Raw genomic sequence first — 21470 nt, forward strand, 5'->3', positions numbered from 1 at the left:
TATATATATATATATATATATATATATATATATATATATATATATATGGCCTATTCCTTTTCCTTCCCTTTCCTGAGAAACCCAGTTGTCTAACACTTAGTGCAAACCCCACAAACCAAAATTTTCTTTGGTTTAAAATGCTTTATAATATTAAAAAAATACAACTGGAAAGTGAAATTAAATGAGAAGCAAAGGAAACCACAGAACTGAATGTGCAAGTTGCAGAGCCCTAAGAGTGATTTATGAGCTGGTTTGAGACTTGATAATTGATCATTAGGAAAGGAGCCGAAAGGTCAGAAAACATGAGTCAGGAGGATTCATTCTGAATAAATGAAAGAAAACCACTAGGATTCTTTCACAGGTTTCATTACAAACAGACATGCAAATTATTTGTAACACACATATTACAAGTGAAAAGAACACAAATTCTTTCCAGTTGGAACATGAAGCATTTTCTCCCTTTCACAAATGCATGGAGGTGTTACTCTCTGAGAAATCTCTAAAAGTTTTTCTTAGTTATAGTTAAAGACACATCTCTTTCTGGGTAGAAAGAAATAATCTATAAAAAAACAGAGCTTTAGGGATTTCAATATCCATTTCATTCATTAAAAAATAAAACCACACACCCCAAATACCCAGCTTCAATATGGATTTGTTGATCAAAGAGAAACTGTTTCCACAGCTTCTGGAATGACCATTTATCCCCCTGGAATCGATTGTATCACTGTTTTCATCCAGGACTGCATACAAAGCCAAAAGGACAACCACTTAATTTTCTTCCATTTTTCTCACCCTACAATCATATTTAAAAAGGACAGTTACAGGACATGTACATATCCCAAGGTTTCCTTTTGATCTTCAGAAACAGATGTCCTTTATCATTTGGTCCTGTTCACTAGTTATTAATCACAGCATGAAAAATTTCCATGGAGTAAACACAGATCATCATGAATTACTGGCTAAATATATTAAATTTACTTTACCCTCTATCCCACTCATAAAACCTGTATTGACTATTTCCCCTTCTGAATAATTCTCACCTCTAGGGCCTGATTTGACTTTTGAACAACTGTCTGGATATGTGATAATCGTTAAAAATACACTCTACTCAAGTATCTTGCTACCCAGAAGAGTCATTTTTTCATACATATTTTAGAGAGTAGGTAATAATAATAACAACAATAAAATCTAATGTTTATGTAGCACATTAGGGTTCCTATATATGTATATACACATATCTGGATTAAATGTGTATATATGATTACATGATCTATACATAGGATTAAATAATATTATACACATATATAATATACACATATAAACAACAATTTCATCCTTTACAACAATCCTGTGAATTAGGTACTATGGATAGTCCCCATTTTATAGATGGGGAAAACTAAGGATGGGAAAGGAAGCATGTGAGTTCTTAATACCACAGAGCTAGCAAGAGTCTGAGGCAAGATTTGAACCTATGTCTTCCTGATACCAAATTCAACATTACCCTTATGATGTCACTGGTCCTCTTCCAGAATGAAGGATAAACAAGCACTCTATCTACTCTCCTACATTATTATGAAAACTTAGCTAAAAGTCATTGTATAAGGGGAAGTCAGAGATTTTAACCCTGAGTTTCCATGTATCTTAAGTTTAGCATGATGAAAGAAAACCTTTTATACACAGAACAGATGTCCTTGGCTGCCCAACTTATCTCCTGTGTCCTTGTCTCCCCAATTCCTTTATTTCAGCCGACCCCTTAGGTTCCCTGGGATTGATAGCCTCAGCTTGTTGAGAACTTGCTTTCCCCTCTCAGCAGGCAGAAACCTACAACTCAGACTCTACAAATCCTAGTCTTTATATTATCTTCCCATCTGTTCACATCATGGTGGTTTCTTATCCTCCTTGCAGAATCCTGTAAACTATAGGCCAAATATGTTCATTCCTTTTTCCTCCAAGGTATATACATGGTGCTTTCCTTCTCTTGTTATAATAAATGACACCATCTCTGTTCTCTAAAATATCTTTCTGATTGTTTTCTAGACAGTAAGGTCTCCATCATTCAGGATAACATACTATAGTCTGCTCACCATGCATCTTTTCACAACCTTTGGGTAATTTAAAAAATTCCTGAAATGATAATACTTTATGACTGGAAGCCATATAGCAACATCAGGAGTATGTTGACATTTAAGGGATTGGTTTTTGTGGTAGTGAACAATATGGGATTATTAAAAGCCTCATTTCCCAAATGAGATCCAGATCGATCTCTGCCTGTCACTCAAGTCTGGGTCCAGCTCACTGTCCATCCACACTGATTATATCTGTTATGTACCTAGTCATTTGCATGTTGTCTCCCTTATTAGAATTAAAGTAAGACTTCCCACAGGGCAAGACTTTACTTTTACCTTTCTTTGTATCCCTGGGCATAGTCCCTTTGCCTTGCATAGTAAACAATTAATAAATGGATGTCAACTGACTAAAAGCATTTGTATCACTTAATCCCAGGTGGCTAATCTCAAAAGCATGAGAAAGAGAAAACCATTCCAGAAGACCTTCATGGTCTTCCCTCTTTTTTCTAATAGCTCCTGGATTTGGGAGAACAGTGGTAGGTTTAAGCAATGTGTACATGAGAAGCTGTTGTTCATCCTTCATTCTCTAAGAGAACCAATGACATCACCTTAATTTTTTTTAAAGCAATTGGGGTTAAGTAACTTGCTCAAGGTTATACAGTCAGTTATTTCTGGGTGTGGTGTAAGTATCAGAGCTCAGATTCAATCCCAGGTCATCCCGACTCTGGGGCCGGTGCTCTTACTCACTGCACCACCTGGCCGCCCCTAAGCAATTGGGGTTAAGTAACTTGCTCAAGGTTACATGGCCAGGTGTTTCTGGGTGGGTGCTAAGTGTCTGAGCCCAGATTTGATCCCCAGGTCATCCCGACACTGGGGTCGGTGCTCTTACTCGCTATGCTACTTGGCTGCCTGTAATGCGAATGTAAATTTTAAAGATCTTCCCTGCCCCTAGGCTAAAGTGCACCTGAAGCCTGGGGTGGGAGGCTTGTTTTTCAGTAGATACTTCTTGATTGGCCAGTGAGTCAATAAGGTTGTTACATTCTCTGAGCCAGGAGAAGGCTATATAAGCCCTGATGTGTAGCTTTGTTTTGGGACTCACTTTGAGAAGTGTTCTGTGATTTGATCTGAATTCTGGGAAGCCGTTGTTGAGAGTCCCCCGGCTTTGAAAAACCCAGAATGTGGAAACCCAGATGTTGACTGGGTATGGATGTAATGGTTCGACAGTTTGGAAATCTGTCTACTTGATGTTTCTGTCTTGATAATTCTGTCTGTATATTTTGAAGTTTGGGGTGCTGACCTTTTTCCCCTGAACAAGGTAAACGATATATGTCTGACTGATTAAAGTAAGCTTGTTAACCCATTTTGAGCTGCTTTCCTTTAACAAAGCAGATCCAAGAACCTGTATGGGCAGCAAACCCTGAGGACGCGCTTGGGGTGCTTGCTGCCACACTGCCCCAACATCACCTTAATTTTGAGAGGCCAAGGTCATCCACTGCATCCTGGGCCACAGCCTGTTGTTCTGAATTCTGTCTTGCCACTGAGCTTTGATGACTGGAGGAGAGAGGGAGGCTGACAGCTTTGCACAGCTCTGTCTCACTTAAATCCAATTCAAGTGCAAGTCATCGCTCCATGTTGTCACTGGTCCTCTTAGATGGGAGGTAATCTCGGAGGGGAAGGTACCAGTATGCCCAAAGTATAAGATGAGGAGACGGGGAAAAAAGTGAAAGATGAAAGAAAGAGGAATGGAGAGAATACTAGGTAGGAAAGTTGAGAGAAAGACTAAAACTGCAGGTACTTTGTAGAGATCCCCATCCATACTCTGGGCTGCTCCCTCTTTTTACATTAATTTATATATTCTTCATGTTCTGCTGGGCTTCATGTCTAGTTCATATACATGAGACATACAATTTCCAATAAAATATATTAAAAATTAGATGTCCCTCAGAGATTGTTATATTACATTATGTATCTATAAGGCTCAACTGAAATAAAATATAGTTGACTTATTTTAGGGGCTGCCAAGAGAACCATTTACAGAGTAACTGATTTAGTCACCTTTTGATCAATCCAGTTTAGTTACTAAATCAGCTAAAGTCAGTAGAACACAGGCAGCCTTTAAAGTTTAATCTTAAATTCTACAAAAGAGAATCCAGGATCAGTGTCCAAAAAAGGCTGAGAAGCGTCAAAAAACAGGTCAGATAGATAAGGAGAAGCATAACCACTGAAAGGAGAAGGCTTCAGACAAAAACCAGGGGAAATTCTGAAGTCATCATCAATGGAAAGGAAATGCTAAAGGAGAGCTGTCCAGTCTGGGTCAACAAATGATCCAATCTGCTATGCAGGAATGCTAAGGGAGAGCAGGACTGAAGCATAGTCAGCCTGCACTGAGAGCTGAGATTTTTAGGCTTAGAGGCTTCAGGTTTTATTAATGCCATTATTTATGTCTGCTCGTGGCTCATGGGGGATTGTGCACCTGTTCGACTTCAGGGCTGAATACATGGTCTGGTGATTTTCATTTTCTTAATGACTAAAGAGAATTGGCATTGTGGCCATCTGATCAACTGCAGTCAACTTAACAAATGGTCAAACCAGACCTACATGATGTAAGGATCAAACATTAAAAAAAATAGCTGTTACTAAAATTATTCTTGTTGAATACTGGAAAATTCAGCAAGTATAAGTAGTATTTATTTTGTGCTCAGATAACACTGTCAGAGACATTCTAAGACATTTACAAAGCTCTTCAGTAAGATCTCACATTTTACATTCCTAAGCAAATATCAATCTTTTTTGATTTTTATAAGTGTGTTCAATGAGAAAGATAGTGCATGTATTATCAGTGACTTTCCACCCGTTGTCATGTTATGATTATAGAGACAAAGTAGAATGTTTGGACCAGGAGGGCCAATGCTGGCATTAAAGAGCAGATCAGAGACTGTATTAAATATTTCGTCAGCTTCTGATAAAAGTCTAACACCCAATATTTATAATTAAATGACATGAATTTACAAAAGTAAGACCTGTTATCCCATAGACATTTGATCAAAGGATATGAAAAATCAGTTTTCAAAAGAGGAAACATAACTATCAACAACCACATGAAAAATGTTCAAAATCTCAACAGTAAGAGAAAAACAAGTAAAAAAAAAACCTCTGGGATTCCATATAACATTGACCAAACTAACCCAGATAACATGTTCTAACAAAATTCAATGTCGGTAAAACTGTGATAAAACAGACACTTCTACTGGAGTTGTTCCAATCTTTCGGAAAACAACACAATTATGTACTGAGAGTTTTACAGATGTGAATCCTTTTGATCCCCCCAGACCCCTTACTGAGACTACATCCCAGGGAAGTTACTGACAAGGAAACAAAACAAACTTCTCTCTGCAAATGTATTCCCAATATCAGTGGACATGTAAAGGCAAAAGATTAGAAACAAATGAAATGTCCAGCAACTGAGTAATGGCTGAATAGTAATACATTATGTTGTTGTTGTAGTTTCAGTTGTGCCAAACTCTTTATGACCCCATTTGGGGTTTTCTTGACAAAGATACTAGAACGGTTTACTATTTCCTTCTGTACCTTATTTTACAGATGGGAAATTGAGGCAAACAGGATTAAGTGACTTGCCCAGGGTCACACAGCTAGCAAGAGTCTGAGGTCAGATTTCAACTCAAAAAGATGAGTCTTCTTAACTCCAGACCTAGAGCTCTACACATTATGGCACCACCTAGCTTCCCTTGGGTATACCAGTTTATGATCAGGACTTGGTTGGGAGCATGGTGAGCAAAATATTTAAGGACAACACATATTCTTAACTCCTCATCCATTTTTTCCCCTACAAAGAGAATTTGGGATATCTGCTCATGGATATGAACAGGAGGGTAAAACTCCACTCGGAATTCCTGGGAGACATTTTTTTTAACTTATATAGAAGCAGCAGGTGGCATAGTAAACAGAATGCTGAACTTGGAGTGAGGAAGACCTGAATTAGAATTTTGCCTTAGGCCTACTCCCTAGCTATGTGACCTTGGGTTAGTCACTTAACCTCCCCTGACCTCAGTTTCCTCATTTATAGAATAAGGATAATAGCTGCACTTATCTAAAAAGGTTGTTGGGAGGCTCAAATAAGACTGAAGAGTGATTTGTGAAACATTATACAAGTGCTTATCATCACCATCTCTACCCTGAGAAAGGGTAGATTCAGAAAAAATTCAATGAGACCATGGGCAGCTGGTTAAATGATACAAGGAAAGGGCCATGCAACAGGGAGAAAGCTCACACCTCTTGAGCTGTTCTTGAAACCATGATATTTGGAAGGTAATGGGGGTTGGTTACCAATTCTGTGGCAGACACATACATTTCAAGACAAGGCAGAATTCCAATTGTTGTGTTACTAGCCAGGGTTTCTTTAGTGGTTTGTGGGTAGCACTTGCCTTAGGCCTTACTGAAAACAGAAAATGACCAGGCAGAATGATGGCTAGAAGGGACCTAAGAGTCCATTTAGTTCAATCCTTCATCTTAAAAATGGGGAAACTGAGGTCCAGGAAGGGAGAGTGATTTGCTCAGTCAGTGACAAATAGGTAGTAAACACCCAGAGGTGGGATTTGAACTAAAGACCTCTGACTTCAGAGCTTGTGCTCTGGTCCTAGACCACACTACCTTCCTAACAGTGAGAATAACTACTGCATACATTCATGTCAGAATCTTCAATGAAAGCAGGCAGAAAGGATAAGAATTAAGGGAGACTCTATTGGATAATGACCTGACCAAGGGCATTACTAATGGTCACTGGGCATTCGAATGCCAGAGAGGTCAAGGCAAAAGGATGACTATAATCAGGCATGCAGGAAGGATCTAGTAACACCAAAATTCATAGAGAGAGCAAGAGGATATTCCATGGTCTGAGGGGACTATAAGAGGTCCAGATAAGGCACAGGCCATTATGAGACACTAGTAAAGTACTGTAATAAGAAGTAAGTGGTGGGGGGAGTCAAAATGGCAGAGTAGGAACAGGACTTCCACGTGACTCCTGCTTCCACCTCCTCCAATTCATGTAAAAAATGACTCTAAACAAATTTTGGAACTACAGATCCCAAAAAATGACAGAGAGAAGTTAACTTCCCGCTGAAGACAATCTGGCAGGTCTGCAGGAATGGGCCAGCACAGAGCCCTGGGAGCCAAGCCCAGTCACTCGTGAGCCGGAGGTGTTAGCCTCAGGGCAGCCGCCGTCTGGAGGGACTTCAGATCACCAGCAGTTGCGGCAGTTTGCAGAATTATCAACCCATAGATGCTAAGGACAAAGTGAGAGGTCAGTGAAGTGTGGAATTTGGGAACCGGGAGTTTGGGAATGCGGTCTGGCCTTTGCCCCCGGAGGGAGAAGCGGCTGAGGCTTGGTGGCCATGCAGCCGCCTCCACATGGCTGCTTCAGTTCCTGGCCTACAGATTGTAGGGGGACCAAGTGACCAGTCTGAGAAGTAATTGCACTTGCTTTAACCTGCTTGGATCTGGATTGAGGTCTAGGGTGGAAGTCCTAGGGTGCATAACTAGCTTGCCAGACTGTGTGGAGGGTTCAGAGAGGGCAGCCAACTAATAGTTCCGGCAGCTGAGAAAACCCCAGCAATTTGGGACAAAGCTCCCCTCTCTGGTAGCAGAGTCCTACTGTGGCAAAAACCTAAAAAGTCAAGTAATTCAGTGGCAATATTAACAAGCAAAGGAAGCAAAGCAAACAGAGCAATCCGACATTAGACTCCTATTTTGGGGACAAAAGGGATCAAAGCATGGAACAGGAGGAAGACAACAAAATCAGAACTCCTGTACCAAAAGCTTCCAAGAAAAATATGAGTTAGTTACAGGCCACAGAGGAGCTTAAGAAGGATTTTGAAAACCAAATAAGAGAAGTGGACGAAAAATTGGGAAGAGAAATGAGAATGGATGCAAGAAAATTATGAAAATAGAGTCAACAACATGACTGAAGAAAACAACACCTTAAAAAATAGACTAACTCAAGTGGCAAAAGAGGCTCAAAAAGGCAATGAGGAGAAGAATGCCTTAAAAAGCCAAATTTGCCAGATGGAAAAGGAATCTCAAAAGCTCAATGAAGAGAATCAATCCTTCAGAATTAGATTGGAGCAAATGGAAGCTAGTGACTGTATGAGAAATCAAGATACTATTAAACAGATCCAAACAAATGAAAAAATAGAAGGCAATGTGAAATATCTCATTGGAAAAACCACTGACCTGGAAAATAGATCCAGGAGAGATAATTTAAAAATTACTGGACTACCTGAAAGCCGTGATCAAAAAAAGAACCTAGAAATCATCCTTCAAGAAATTCTCAAGGAAAATTGCCCTGATGTTTTAGAACCAGAGGGCAAAAAATAGAGGTTGAAAGAATCCATCAATCACCTCCTGAAAAAGATCCCTAAAAGAAAACTCCTAGGAATATTATAGCCAGGTTCCAGAGTTCCCAGATCAAGGAGAAAATATTACAAGAAGCCAGGAAGAAACAATTTGAGTATTGTGGAAACACTATCAGGATAACACAGGACCTGGCAGCTGCGACACTGAGGGATCGAAGGGCTTGGAATATGATATTCCAGAGGTCAAAGGAGCTGGGATTAAAACCAAGAATCACCTACCCAGCAAAACTGAGTGTCATCTTCCAGGGGAAAATATGGTCATTCAGTGGAATAGAGGACTTTCAAGAATTCTTTTTTTTTTTTGCCTTTTGGAGGGCAATTGGGGTTAAGTAACTTGCCCAGGTTACACGGCTAGTTTTGTGTGTGTGTGTGTGTGTGTGTGTGTGTGTGTGTCTGAGGCTGAAACCAAACTCAGGTTCTCCTGACTCTGGGGCCGCTGCTTTACTTACTGCTCCACCTAGCCACCCCAAGAATTCTTGATGAAAAAAACCAGAGTTGAATAGAAAATTTGACATTCAGACACAAGAAGCAAGAGAAGCTTGAGAAGGTAACCAGGGAAAAGAAATCATAAGGAACTTATCAAAATTGAACTACTTACATTCATACATGGAAAAACAGTAATTGTAACTTATGAAACTTTTCTCAGTATGAGAATAGTTGAAGGGAATAGAAATGTATACATTTATACACACATATATGTATACATACATATGTCTATATAGGAGGGTATATGTGCATATGAATACATATGTGAGTGTGTGTACATATGTGTACAGGTATACATAAATAGAGGGCACAGGATCAATTGAATAGCAAGGAATGATACTTAAAAGGTGAAATTGAGAGGTGAAAGAGGAATATAATGAGAGGAGATGGGGAGAGACAGAATGGGGTAAATTATCTCATATAGAAGAGCCAAGGGAAAACGGTTACAATGGAGGGGAAGAAGAGGAAGGCAAAAGGGAATGAGCCAACCTTATTCTCATTGAATTTGGCTTATGGAGGGAATGACATACACACTAAATAGGGTATCTCCTCCTACAGGAGAGTAGAGGGGAAGGGGATTAGAGGGGGGATGATGGAAGGAAGGGCAGGCTAGGGGTGAGGGAAGTTGGAAGCACCCACTTTTGAAAAGGGACAGGATCAAAGCAGAGAATAGCACTAAGTGGGGGGTGGGATAGGATGGAGGGAAATATAGTCAGTCTTTCACAATATATCTACTATGGAAATGTTTTGCACATGTACAACCTATATTGAATTGCTTATCTTCCCAGTAAGGGTGGGTGATGAGGGATTGAGGGAAAGGATCTGGAATTCAAATGTTTTGGGTTTTTTTTTGCCTTTCTGGAGGGCAATTGGGGTTAAGTAACTTGCCCAAGCATACACAGCTAGTTTTTTTGTGTTAAGTGTCTGAGGCCGGAACTAAACTCAGGTCCTCCCAACTCCATGGCCAGAGCTTTACTCACTGTGCCACCTAGCCACCCATGGAAAAGTTTTAAAATCAAATGTTTGTAAAAATGTATATTATATATATTAATATTATTTTACATGTAACTGCAAAATAAGATATACAGGTACTGGGGCATAGAGATCCACCATGCCCTAACGGAAAGTTGGAGGAGGAATGGGCGAAGACATAGGAGAAAGCATATTGGGGGAGGGGATATTCAGTTTTTTGGAGTGGTGGGTAGGGGAAAAATGGGGAGAAAATTTGTAACTCAAAATCTTATGGAAATGAATGATGTAAACTAAAAAATAAAAAAGAGAGAAAAAAAAGAAGTGGAAAAGACATAAAGGTTACCACTGCATTTGCAGAACCAATGTCCTTAACCAATGATGGCTGCTATAATGAAATCACCTGTAGACCCAAATGTCAAAGCAAAGTTCCATACTGAATGTTTTCTCTGGGCTCCCCCCCCCTTTGCTAGAGACCAAAAATTCTCTCCTGGGTATCCTAGATCTACTGAGGGTCACAGATCAAGAGCTGAAAAGGAAATCTAATCCAACTCTGCCGCCTTACAGATGAGGCTATCAGGCAGCCTTTGTATCTGGATATTTAAGGAAGGTGACCTAAGATTAACATCAAAGCATCATTTTAGGAATCTAGGAAGATGAACAGAGAAGTCAACAAGGAGATGAAAGGACCTTTGCTACTGAGACATTGCGTCCATCTAATGGCTTCTTATATACCACGTGTTAGGTTATAACCTACAAAAATGTTGTGGGTAATTCTGAAGCGACAGTTGAGAGCAGGTAAGTGAATGAATGAATCAAGCTTGAAATAAGGAATAAAGGAGTAACAGGTAGGAAAGGGAAAGGAAAAATTCTTAAGTGAAAAAAAGAAAACTTCCATTATAAATTTAACATAAGTAACTTCATAAATATAAAAGAACTGGTTGACTAAACTGTAATTATTATGCCACTTTCCATCTGTACCTCTGCTGGATTTCATGGAACTTGATGCTCCTGTGCCCAAGTACACCCTGGTGTCTTCCCCCAACCTCTTTCTCAGCTTCCTCTTCTATGTCATCTTCACCCATTAAATTGTAGCTCCCTGAGGGTAGAGATTGTCCTTCTATTCCTTATTTGTATCCTCAGAACTTAGCACAGTGTCTGGCAAATAGTAGGTGTTTAATAAATATTTATTGAGTTGAACTAAGTATTTTGAAAAACCTGTAATGATTACTACTTTAAATTAATTTAAACTTTTAAATTAATTTACATGTAGCATATAATTTACATGTAGGAAAAAAAATCGGAAAGGTAGAAAAAGAAGAAAGAAAAAAGAAGAAAAGACACCCACCTATTAGAAGAAAAAGACCGGAAATTGTAGGGATCAGAATCAGAATCAGGGTACTTGTTCAAATGTACAGGGTCTGACACACTGTTGAAAGAAGGAAAATGTATATATTATGTAGATTATGTCATTAAGAAAGGGGTATAACATTATTTCTGTTATATGTGCCAAAAAAGTGATTGTAAAATGTGTAACTATGTCAGAATATCCTTTTGTAAACCATGTTTTTGTTAGCAGTCCTCATAGCTGGGGTATTAACAAAAGGACTATATCAAAGTGAATACTACTTACCCAGCCTTTCTGTAAAGTATACTTCCTTCAAACTCTCTATTGAATCTTAAATTAAGAATCTTCTGTGTAACTTAAATAATTAATGAAAAGCTTAAACAGGCTGAATGTAAAGATGTCCTTACATTGTAGTGGTTATTGATATCTGAGTTAATGAAAATAACTGCAAAACACTGCAGAAACCAAATAAAATGAGAACGACAAAGAATATGCCCACATTCCCCTGATGAGTGCTAAATGATGCCTGTGCTGAGAGCACATGTGAAAAATCTACCTGCTTTCTTTCTGTACTTCTCTTTCCTTTTCTTTTGCAGTTAAAGGAGAGTCCTCAAAATCATAAGAGAAAAGGTGAAAAGGAGTATGTGGTACATAAGGCAACTTTTCCACCACTGGAGATGCCTTCTGAGTGGCAGATGTTGATGAGGATGCAGTAAAAGCTGATGAAGATGAGGATGGTGAATGAGAAGCAGGATGGGGGGATGATCCAGGAGATGAACCAGGCACAAGCGATGAGGTGTAACATGGGCTCTTTGATTTAACACTTGGAGGAATACACTTTTCTTGAGTCACTGCACTTGTGGCAGCTGAAATTTCAGAACTCTCTGAAATGTTATCATTTTCAATTTGCTTTAACTCTGAAGGAGAGTTGACTTCACTGTAAGAAAGAATTATAGTAGAGAGGAAAGAAAAGATAAGGAAACAAGATTTGAGAAAAGAAGGGAAAAAAGAAAAATCAAAACAATCTCTGAGATTAATACCACTTGAGTACAGTTCTGTCCATTTACTGGTAGCAGAACTATACATACCCTAAAGAATTTGACTACACAACTCTAAAAGCAGTGAGGTCCGTAAGTCACTGGGTTACCTCTTTGGGGCCCAGGGGAGGATATTACCAAGGAGGTCCAGTTTAGTGAGTACTGGGAACAGGCAGCTGCAAGCATGGTGAGATTTAAGGGCCATCCAGAAAGCTCCCAGTCTCCCAAATCCCCTTCTACCTTGTGTCCCCAAATTCTTTCACATTACATAATTAGAGTTTCATTCCTTGTCTTCGGTCAAATAGAGTTTATTCTTCCTTAAGAGGAAATAAAGCAAGGAGAGGAGAAAATATGAAGTATTTTAAGTGACATATATGCAATCCATTCTGTTAAATCATTTCCTGAAAGGAGATTCTGAGGAGAAAAGTGAGGAGGGGAGAAAAACAAATGGAGAAAGGTAGTAGTGACCGAGTAATCAAGCAGGGTAAAGAAAGCAGAGGTGGGGGACACAAAAGACTAATTTTCCTGACTTCATAACTTTGCCTACTGCTGATCCTGTCCACTGAGCCAAAGTCATTCAGAATGACCAATTCTTTTAGGCATTCCCGATTCTGCCACATTTGTATAATCATGGTATGAGGACAAATGCTTCACCTGAAAGCATCCCATATGTACACTGGGATATGTTCCTTGCACTTGTCTCTCAGAATTTCAGAACTCTGAATCATTTTGAGAAACCACAGAATTTTCATTCAGTTTCCTTTTCAGTACAATTAGACAAACTAGATAGCCTCTGAGGTCTCATGACTCCCAGCTAAGATGTGTGTTTTGGTTTTTATTCTTCATAGGTTGCATTTCAGAATCCAAAGGTCTTGGGGTCACAGATTTAGAGCTGGAAATCCTTGGAGATCATCTAATCCAATCCTTTCATTTTAAAACTGAGGAAAGGGAGATCCAACTGAATGCACATACCTCACCCTTCTTGAGAGAGTGTGATGTAGTGGTCAGAAAGCCAGGAAAACCTGAAATCATGTCTTGCCTCTGACACATACTGGCTATGTGACACTAGGCAAGGCACCAAACCCATCCATGCCCCAGGAAATTCTCTAAGATTCAGTTGTAGAGAAAGTGCTGACCTTCCTTAATAGAAGCTGTTCCCTATATCAATGAAAACACAGGCCCAGTCCCTGTTGGTACTCTATCCCTCTCATTACCAGCCTACTTGTCTTTATCTCAGGAATTTCTGGAGGGGATCAGCAGAAATTAGCTTATTAGGTCAAAAATGTTTCAAGAACTCCTGAGAAAAGTCATGAATATGTTAATGTTTGGAAAATAGTCTCTCTCTTATCCCAACCAAAAACTCTCCCAGATCCAACCTTTCCTTTTTTTTTCCTACCATGACCCACTGTCCCACCTTTCTCCTTCCTTACACTGCTAAACTACTCTTAGAAAAAGTAGCCAGACACTTGCTGGCTGACTCAACACCCTGACCACCCGGCCTTTTGCAATGTAGCCAGCTTTCATCTACAGTGATCAGTTGAATCTATTGTGTCAAAAGAAACCTCCCAAACACCCAAATGAGCCTTTTCTTAGTTATCCTTCATCTCTCTGTAGCATCTCTCTGACATTACCGAATATCCCTTTCTTCTTGCCACTTTCTTCCTTTGCCTTCTAGAGCACTGCACTGTCTTTTGTCCTTGTTCCTTTCCCTTCTCTCTGATCATGCCTTCTTTGTACCTTTCTCTCCCTCCTCTTGGGAATTCCTTGAGATTATCTTTATCTCTCTTCTCTATGTGTTTGTTCTCTCTCTCTCTCAAAATGGAATGTTTCACAAATTTCTGTCTCTCTTTGCAGAGAGACCATGCTAATCTTCTCTAACATTCTGTGTGTGTGTGTAGATACACACACATACACACAGTGGAAGTGAGCACTTCTAGCAATCTCATCCACCATATAATTGCCAACTTGAAAATATGGGATTAACTAAGTTAACTAAAGATACATATATATGTATATATAACAAGTATTATTGTAATATATACTATATTAGGTACATATAGTTATATGTGCCTATAACTATATTGTATAGTTAACAAATTAAAGATAGATATATGTATAAAATACATACTTATACACACAAATATAATTTCCTAAAATTACATAGGCCAAAAATATAAAGGGAATAAGTACAAATCTATGCAAAGTAATAGTTAAATGCAAGGCAGTTTGGGAGGGAGTGTACTAGTAGTTGAGAGGAAGAAGAAAGGCTTCATGCAAAAAATCAACACTTGAGCTGCATCATGATGGAAGAAAGGACTCTATGGGGCAGAGGTAAGGAGAGAGGATACATCTTCCTCTGGATTTCCCTCATTACCCACTAGCTGAGTGTTCTAATCTAGTAGATGTATAAGTGTTTGTTGAATTAAATATTTAAAAAAACAAAATATATGAATAAACACAGTAGTTTTGTAACAAAAATGATTCAATCATTTCTGAAAACTAAGGCTGTGTGGAAAACTAACTACAGTGGAAAAGAGTATTTTCTTTAGAAGCAGAAGTCTTGGGTTCAAAGCCCATCTCTGATGTTTACTACTTGTGTGACATTAGGCAAGTCACCTAAACTCTTTGGGCCTCAGTTTCCTCATTTGTACAATGAGGGTGTTGAATTAGATCTCTTCCAAGGTTCCTTCCAGTTCTTGTCACTTAATAAACAAAACATAGGCCAGTTTACTAAAATGTAGCCAATGACAAGTTAGTAAAGTGAATTAGTATTGAAACTTTTGCATTTGAGTCCAATTAGGGAGTGCACACAACCATGGTACCTGTCTTTAACCTGACAGGAGGCATCTTCCTCTCTCTCATCCTCTGAATTGGATTCTGTGATTGGTTGCTCTTCCTCTTCTTCAAATTCTTCCTCCTCCTCTCTGATTGATATAAAGCCAAGAAAAGAGACATGCATATAGAAAGAGACAAGGTGGAAGAATGATGAGTTACAGAAATAAATTACATAGAAAATTAAGGGAAGGAAGAAAAACGGTGAAATTGATGAAGACAACACATGTGACTGGTGGAGAAGATGAATCCCTTACTAAGAAATCTTAAATCACAGGAAGTAGAGAGATACAGGGGAAAGAGTTCTGGATTTGAAGTAAAAGGACCTGGGTTGAATTCTTGCACATTTACTTATTATCTGTGTGCCTTTGAGGAAATCATTTAACATTATTGGATAGGTTTCCTTATATGTAAAATGAAAGGGTTGGATTAAGTGAACTCTAGGGTTTCTTCTGGGTCAAACCTATGACACTGTGATGGGGGTTGGCAGCCTCAGTCCATATACCAGATAGCAAGTGGACAGAATTTCTCTTGTAGGTGGTTTGTATGTCAACACACAAGCCTTCCTGAGTTTAGGGAGAACTGCTGCCAGCAATGATAGTTAAGCAGTCAATGCCTATAACTATTCTGTGACTTTTCCATTTGGGTCTAGGAGTCAGGAGTCTTGGGTTCCAGTCCTGGTTTTGTCACTAAATAGCTGAGTGACCTTGGAACTTAGGTAAAGCACTTCAGGTTTCTTTCTAGGTCTATCTTTCTTCCCCCATAACAAAAGGAGGTTGAATTAGATGGGCCTCCAAGGCCCCTTCTAACCAAAAAAATACAATGATTCCTGTCCCATGCTTGACAACAGCTATAGGCTTGATTTAAATAAAACAGAATTTTATTTCTAAATATCTAGTTTCTAAGTTTACTAAAACAAAGAACTCCATCTATATGTAAATTTAAGGGTTGGAAAATAGTTCCATAGATTTGACCTTTACCCTTCATTCCTAAAGACCATTTTTTCCCCAAATCGTCATCCTATGGTTTGGCTCTTCTCAACTATCCTCCTAAGTGAAATATGTTGCTTTGACCGCCTGATCCAATGAATATACTTTGAGAAGGCCATGAACCTAGCTTTAAGACACAGAGTCTGATCCTGACACTGTTTTCAGCTAGTACACACTTTTTATGTCAAGTACACACTTTTAATGGGTAATTTTCTTTTGTTCACATGCCACCGAAATCACCGTCTATTGCTGCTACAACAAGGTAATGTACTAATGTACACTCTCCCCATTTTCAAAGGGACCAAAGAACTGCCTTAAAGTAATTGGCATCTCACAGAATTTATAGAAGGAACACAGGACTTTGAGCTGTAAGAGTCCTTAGAAATCATTTAATTCAACCTCCTCCATTATGCAGATGAGGAATTTGAGGCCCTGGAGATATGAACCAATCAATAAATCAATCAACAAGAATCTATTAAGCACTTGGTATACTCCAAGCACTATACTAGGCATGAGGAATCCAAAGACAAAAGAAAAGCAGTCCCTGCCCTCAATGAGTTTACAATCTAGTGTAATACATGTGTGTACACACACACACACACACACACACACACACACACACACACACACACCCCAGAACCTCATTCCACCAAAAAATGCCAGATAATTTGGGAGAGTGTTAGCTACTATGATTATCAGACCAGGATTCATGTAGAAACTCTTGAACTGAACTTTTCAGGGATGTAGAAATTCAAAGAGACATAGAGGCAAGATGGAAGTACATTCCAGGGATAGGCTGGACAGATAGGAGGGGATAATCCTATCTTGAAGGACTTCTCATGCCCCTAAGAAGTACTCATATTTTATCCTAGGGACCACAGGGAACCACTGGAGTTTACTGAGTAGAGGAATGGTGTGGTAAGACCTGTGCTTTAGGAAAACCATTTGGGCAATAGGCCTATGTGGACGATCCATTGGAGTAGAGAGAGACTTGAGGTAGGGAAAACTGTAGGAGGTTTTGTAATACTCCAGAAAAGAGAGGTGATAAAGTAAATAACAGGGATTAATGTGAGGAAGGGGAGGGAAAAATGACAATATCTGGCAAGAGACTGAATATGTGGGGTTGAGCGAGGAGTCAATACTTACACCAACGTCACAAACTGGGGTCACTCAGAGAATGCTGATGCCCTCAAGAGAAATGGGCAAGGCTGAAAGAAGGGCAGGTTTGGGAGGAGAGAGATCCATTTAGGACGTGTTGGGTTGTGATTCACCTTCGGTTACAAAGTCAGCAAAAACAAACAAACAAAACAAAAAACAGTACTGGGAGTAGATGGGAGGTCTTCTGACTTCTATATTTGGTGCCTACCTCTTAAAGATTCTTTGCCTAAAAATTTATGTAAACGCTAATGAAGTCTGAAAATGTCTTCAGAACTTTCTTTTCAAGATATTGTATCTATTTTACCTGGAGGTGACTGACTTTGAACTGGTGCATTCTGTGCAAAACAGCATTTCCAGGTGGACCTTCCAGCTATCTGGTTATGCTGAATACTTGGAACAGCGATAAAACCAATGTGGCCACTTTAACATGCAAGCCTCAAAGAATCAGTAAGAACTCTCAGCAAAATAAAAATTAGCTGTGTGCGGTGCATTTTAACATATGAACTGTTTTTTTCTTGAGTACAGAATCCATATGGCTGGATTTTTCCATTTGACCAACACTACTTGCAGGGGCAGAGATGGGAAATTACATGCATGAGGCCACAAACTGGTGAACACATAATACATGGAAGTGAAAGCTAGGGCTCTAACTTAGATAGCCTGTTTTCATAGCTGCTATTCTTTCCACAATATCATTTTGACTCCTGTAGTCCTGGCCTTACAGATAAAAACTGTGCAACCTTGAATATATCCTTTAATCTCTTTGGGCCTCAGTTTCCTCCTTTGCAAAAGAAAGAGGGTTAGACCAGATTATCTCCAAGGTCCTTTCCATCTCTCAGATTCTCTGGTATTCACTTGCAGGAATGCATGTAATGCTTAAAGTCAGACCAAACTGTATTAAATCTCAGAGTCCTCAGGGGATGCAGTTCAGCCCCACTTCCACGTTTCCAGCCTTTTGGGACCACGAAGGGAAGTAAGAGCAGCAGTGAGCATGCTTGGAAACCTGCCCCCTACATCCTCTCCTGCTTGGCCTCCTTCCTACTGCCTGATCTGCTTAACCCTAAACACATGTTCAAATGAGCATTTAACTAAGCCTTGTTTTTAAAAGGGGGAATCCCTTTCCGGGAAAGGTTTCAGAACTTTCTTTTGGGGAGATATTTGTTTGTAACTGTGTGTGATGAAAGCACTTAAAATCTGTTTAAAAATCTTGTTCAGTTTTCTGTTTGAGTGTTGTTTCACTATGACATTCTGGTATCTACTTGGGTAGATGTTCTTAGGAGACAAGGCTGGGCATTATGGTCTCCAAGGCACACTAGGCTGGAAAAGGTTTCTTCTAAGAAGAGTTGCTAAGTGAACCAGTTGAGAAATGTTTGATGTATAAGATGTGCTATTTTTCTAAAATGTCATGTATCATCTTATAGAGCAGGGAACAGCTTGAGAGGCCAGGGAGGGAGGTGGGGATTTCTCTCTATTTTAAGCAGAGTGCAAAATTACCTCCCCTGCCTTTCTGGGGAAGAGTAACTAGAGGACACATATAGCTAGTCACTGTAGAGACAAGCTAATACGACTGGAGTCTATTTGGTTTTTTTCTCCATTCAAGAAAGGAAAGAAAGGGGGGCGGGGAATGTCTTTTCTTAGTCCTTATGTTCCTTAACTTTTCCTTGCAGAGTCTCATCTATCTTTTCAGTCTATTTTCACATTTCTATCCTTCATGTACCCTCCATTCCAGTCCAATTGGATTGTGGTCTGTCCTCTGGGAAAAGTATTCCCTCTCTCATCTCTATTCCTTTGCAAAAATAGTCTCCCTCCTCTGGAATACATTTCCTCCTCATCTTTTCCTCAAAGAGTCCCTACTTTCTTCCACAGGACAATTTAGGTGCCAGTCCTCACCCAAGGCATTTTCTGATCATCTTCCTACTCCCAATCACCTCAGTTATTAACTCTCTCTCCCTTTTGGAATTATTTTTTATGTTCATGTAAATCCCTCCCATCCCAAAAATGTAAGTTTCTTGAGACTGTTTTGTTCTTGTTGCTGTTTCCATAGGATCTAACACTAATTTGTTGTCCTATACCATAGGATTCTATTCTGATTCTTTCAAGTCGATCACAAACATTTCCTGTGTGGCATCATCTGTTTTCATCCACTGCTCGAAGCACTCTATTTCTTTCTAATTGATCAAGGAATTGTTCACACATTTGGAGGAAAATTCCCTCACACCTAGTAGTCTATCCTAGTAGTCAAGTTTCTGAGCCTTCTATAATTTCATTAATTGGGTTGGGAATAAAAACCCCTTCCCTTTCACTTATATCTCTGACAACATAGTGAACGTTTTCACTGATACTACATCTTGAGAGCACAGCCATATTTGGATTCTTATCATGCTATGTCATGTTTACTACCACCAGGTATAGGCAGAAACACATAAACTCACAGCCATGTGATAGAAGTATCATGTTTACAACTCACAGCCACAGAATAAATGAGAAAATATACATGCTGGTATTAAATGGCCCTTCTACACAGGTTTTTGTTTTTTCAGAAAGCCATACAAAAGTGGTGCTGGCGGTCACAAAGAGAGCATTTATTCCATCTTCGCTGGAGGCTGCTAGTACGGCAGTGAAAGCAGCTTTCACTCTGGGCTCCAGAGGAATGATGTGCACATTCTTCAGGTAGTACTGGAAAAGGACCTGTGCCTAGAGGCATCTTGATGTAGCGGAAAGAGCAAGACATTCATACTCAGAGAAGCTGGGCTCAGTCCCAGCCCTGCTGCTTTCGTGATCTTAGGCAAGCTCCTTTTCCCTCTCTCTGGACCTCAGTTTCCTTACCTATATAATGAAGGATGACCTCTAAGGTCCCTTCCAGAACTGAAGCCTTGTTCTTCTTGTTGTTTTTAAATCAGACCATAACCCAGATTTCACAAACTAATTCCCAACAACAAATATCCTCTTTGTAGATCAAAAGTATATGACTTTCAGCCTGAAGAAGTTCTCTCTTTGTCCTGAAAGCTTTGCTTTAACGACAAGAACAGCTTGACCATGAACTATTGTCATCTGAATTAACAACAATATTACATCAAGAAACAGCAAACAACATTGGTCTAATTTTTATTCTTGAAGGAAAGCTTTAAAGGCAACAGAGTGCTACTGAAAAGTCACCACGAAATAACAACAGCCAAAGAATGTTACTGCTTTATGTAATGCCATTCAGAATCCTGCATCGGTCATTCTCCCAGCCATGGCGCCCTCATCACATGAGCAGAAGAGGTATGTTGACTTTCCCGGACAGTCTTTCAAGGGATCCCCATGCACCAACATAATTTAAAAGACCGAAATGAATCCAGTCTGTGCACTTAAGGACAAGTCATAAGACTTTTCATCATTATTCCTGAGGCTGTCCAAATCAATCAACAACCATGTATTAAAGACCTACTATATGCCAGGCACTATCCTGGATGTTGAGAATATGAAGACAAAAATCAAACAATCTCTGTCCCTAAAAGTTTATGTTCTATCAAAAGAATGTTGTAAACATATGTATACAGACTAAATAGAAGGTCATGGAAGTAGGGGTAGAGCTAGCAGCTGGGGGATCAGGAAAGGCCTCATGTGGGACATGATACTTGAGCTGACATTTGAAGAACCTAGAGATGAAAGAGGGAATCCTGCCTGCCTTTCATAGTGGACATGAAAGTCAGTGGACACTGACTTCTGGTAATATGCTAGTCCCTGAAATGGATGGCGAATTTCCTTTCTTTATTTTTGGAGGGGCAATTGGGGTTAAGTGACTCGCCCAAAGTCACACGGCTAGCAAGCATTAAGTGTCTGAGGTCATATTTGAACTCAGGTCCCCCTGACTCCAGAGCCGGTGCTCTATTCCCTGTGCCACCTAGCCACCCCAATGGATGGTGAATTTCTGCAATTTGATACGTGCTAATGCCTTCCCCCCCAAAGATCGGTAAGTCATCTGTCTCACTAGCAGTTATGTGGAAGGCATATTCCTCTTTATGGCATAGAATAGATATATCTTTGAAGTTCCCTGGAATATGTTTTCTGTTGTTGTTTTGTCATTTCTGACTCTTTGTGATCCTGTTTTCATGGGGTTTTCTTGCAAAGACACTATGGTGGTTTGCCATTTCCTTCTCTAGTAGATTAAGGCA

General features: G+C 39.6%; 1 protein-coding gene across 7 annotated transcripts in view; it reads right to left on the minus strand.

Moving 5' to 3' along the window:
• Nucleotides 1–21470, minus strand: part of FHOD3 (formin homology 2 domain containing 3) — a 749832-nt gene that overhangs the window by 153048 nt on the left and 575314 nt on the right. For 2 of the 7 annotated variants that reach the window (XM_069075729.1, XM_069075726.1), the window contains exons 11-13: nucleotides 15157–15258; nucleotides 11854–12234; nucleotides 11298–11378 (exon numbers count right to left, since the gene is read on the minus strand). The exons of 4 other annotated variants lie outside the window; for them this stretch is intronic. In XM_069075729.1, the coding sequence (XP_068931830.1) occupies nucleotides 11298–11378; nucleotides 11854–12234; nucleotides 15157–15258 (564 nt within the window). The remainder of the gene's footprint in view (nucleotides 1–11297; nucleotides 11379–11853; nucleotides 12235–15156; nucleotides 15259–21470) is intronic. One more of the 7 variants, XM_069075738.1, reaches the window with a different exon arrangement.

Source organism: Petaurus breviceps, unplaced genomic scaffold (genome assembly GCF_028583685.1).
Source record: "Petaurus breviceps papuanus isolate PSGF00001 unplaced genomic scaffold, PetGlider_PUasm1.0 151, whole genome shotgun sequence".
In the NCBI taxonomy this organism is placed as follows: domain Eukaryota; kingdom Metazoa; phylum Chordata; class Mammalia; order Diprotodontia; family Petauridae; genus Petaurus; species Petaurus breviceps.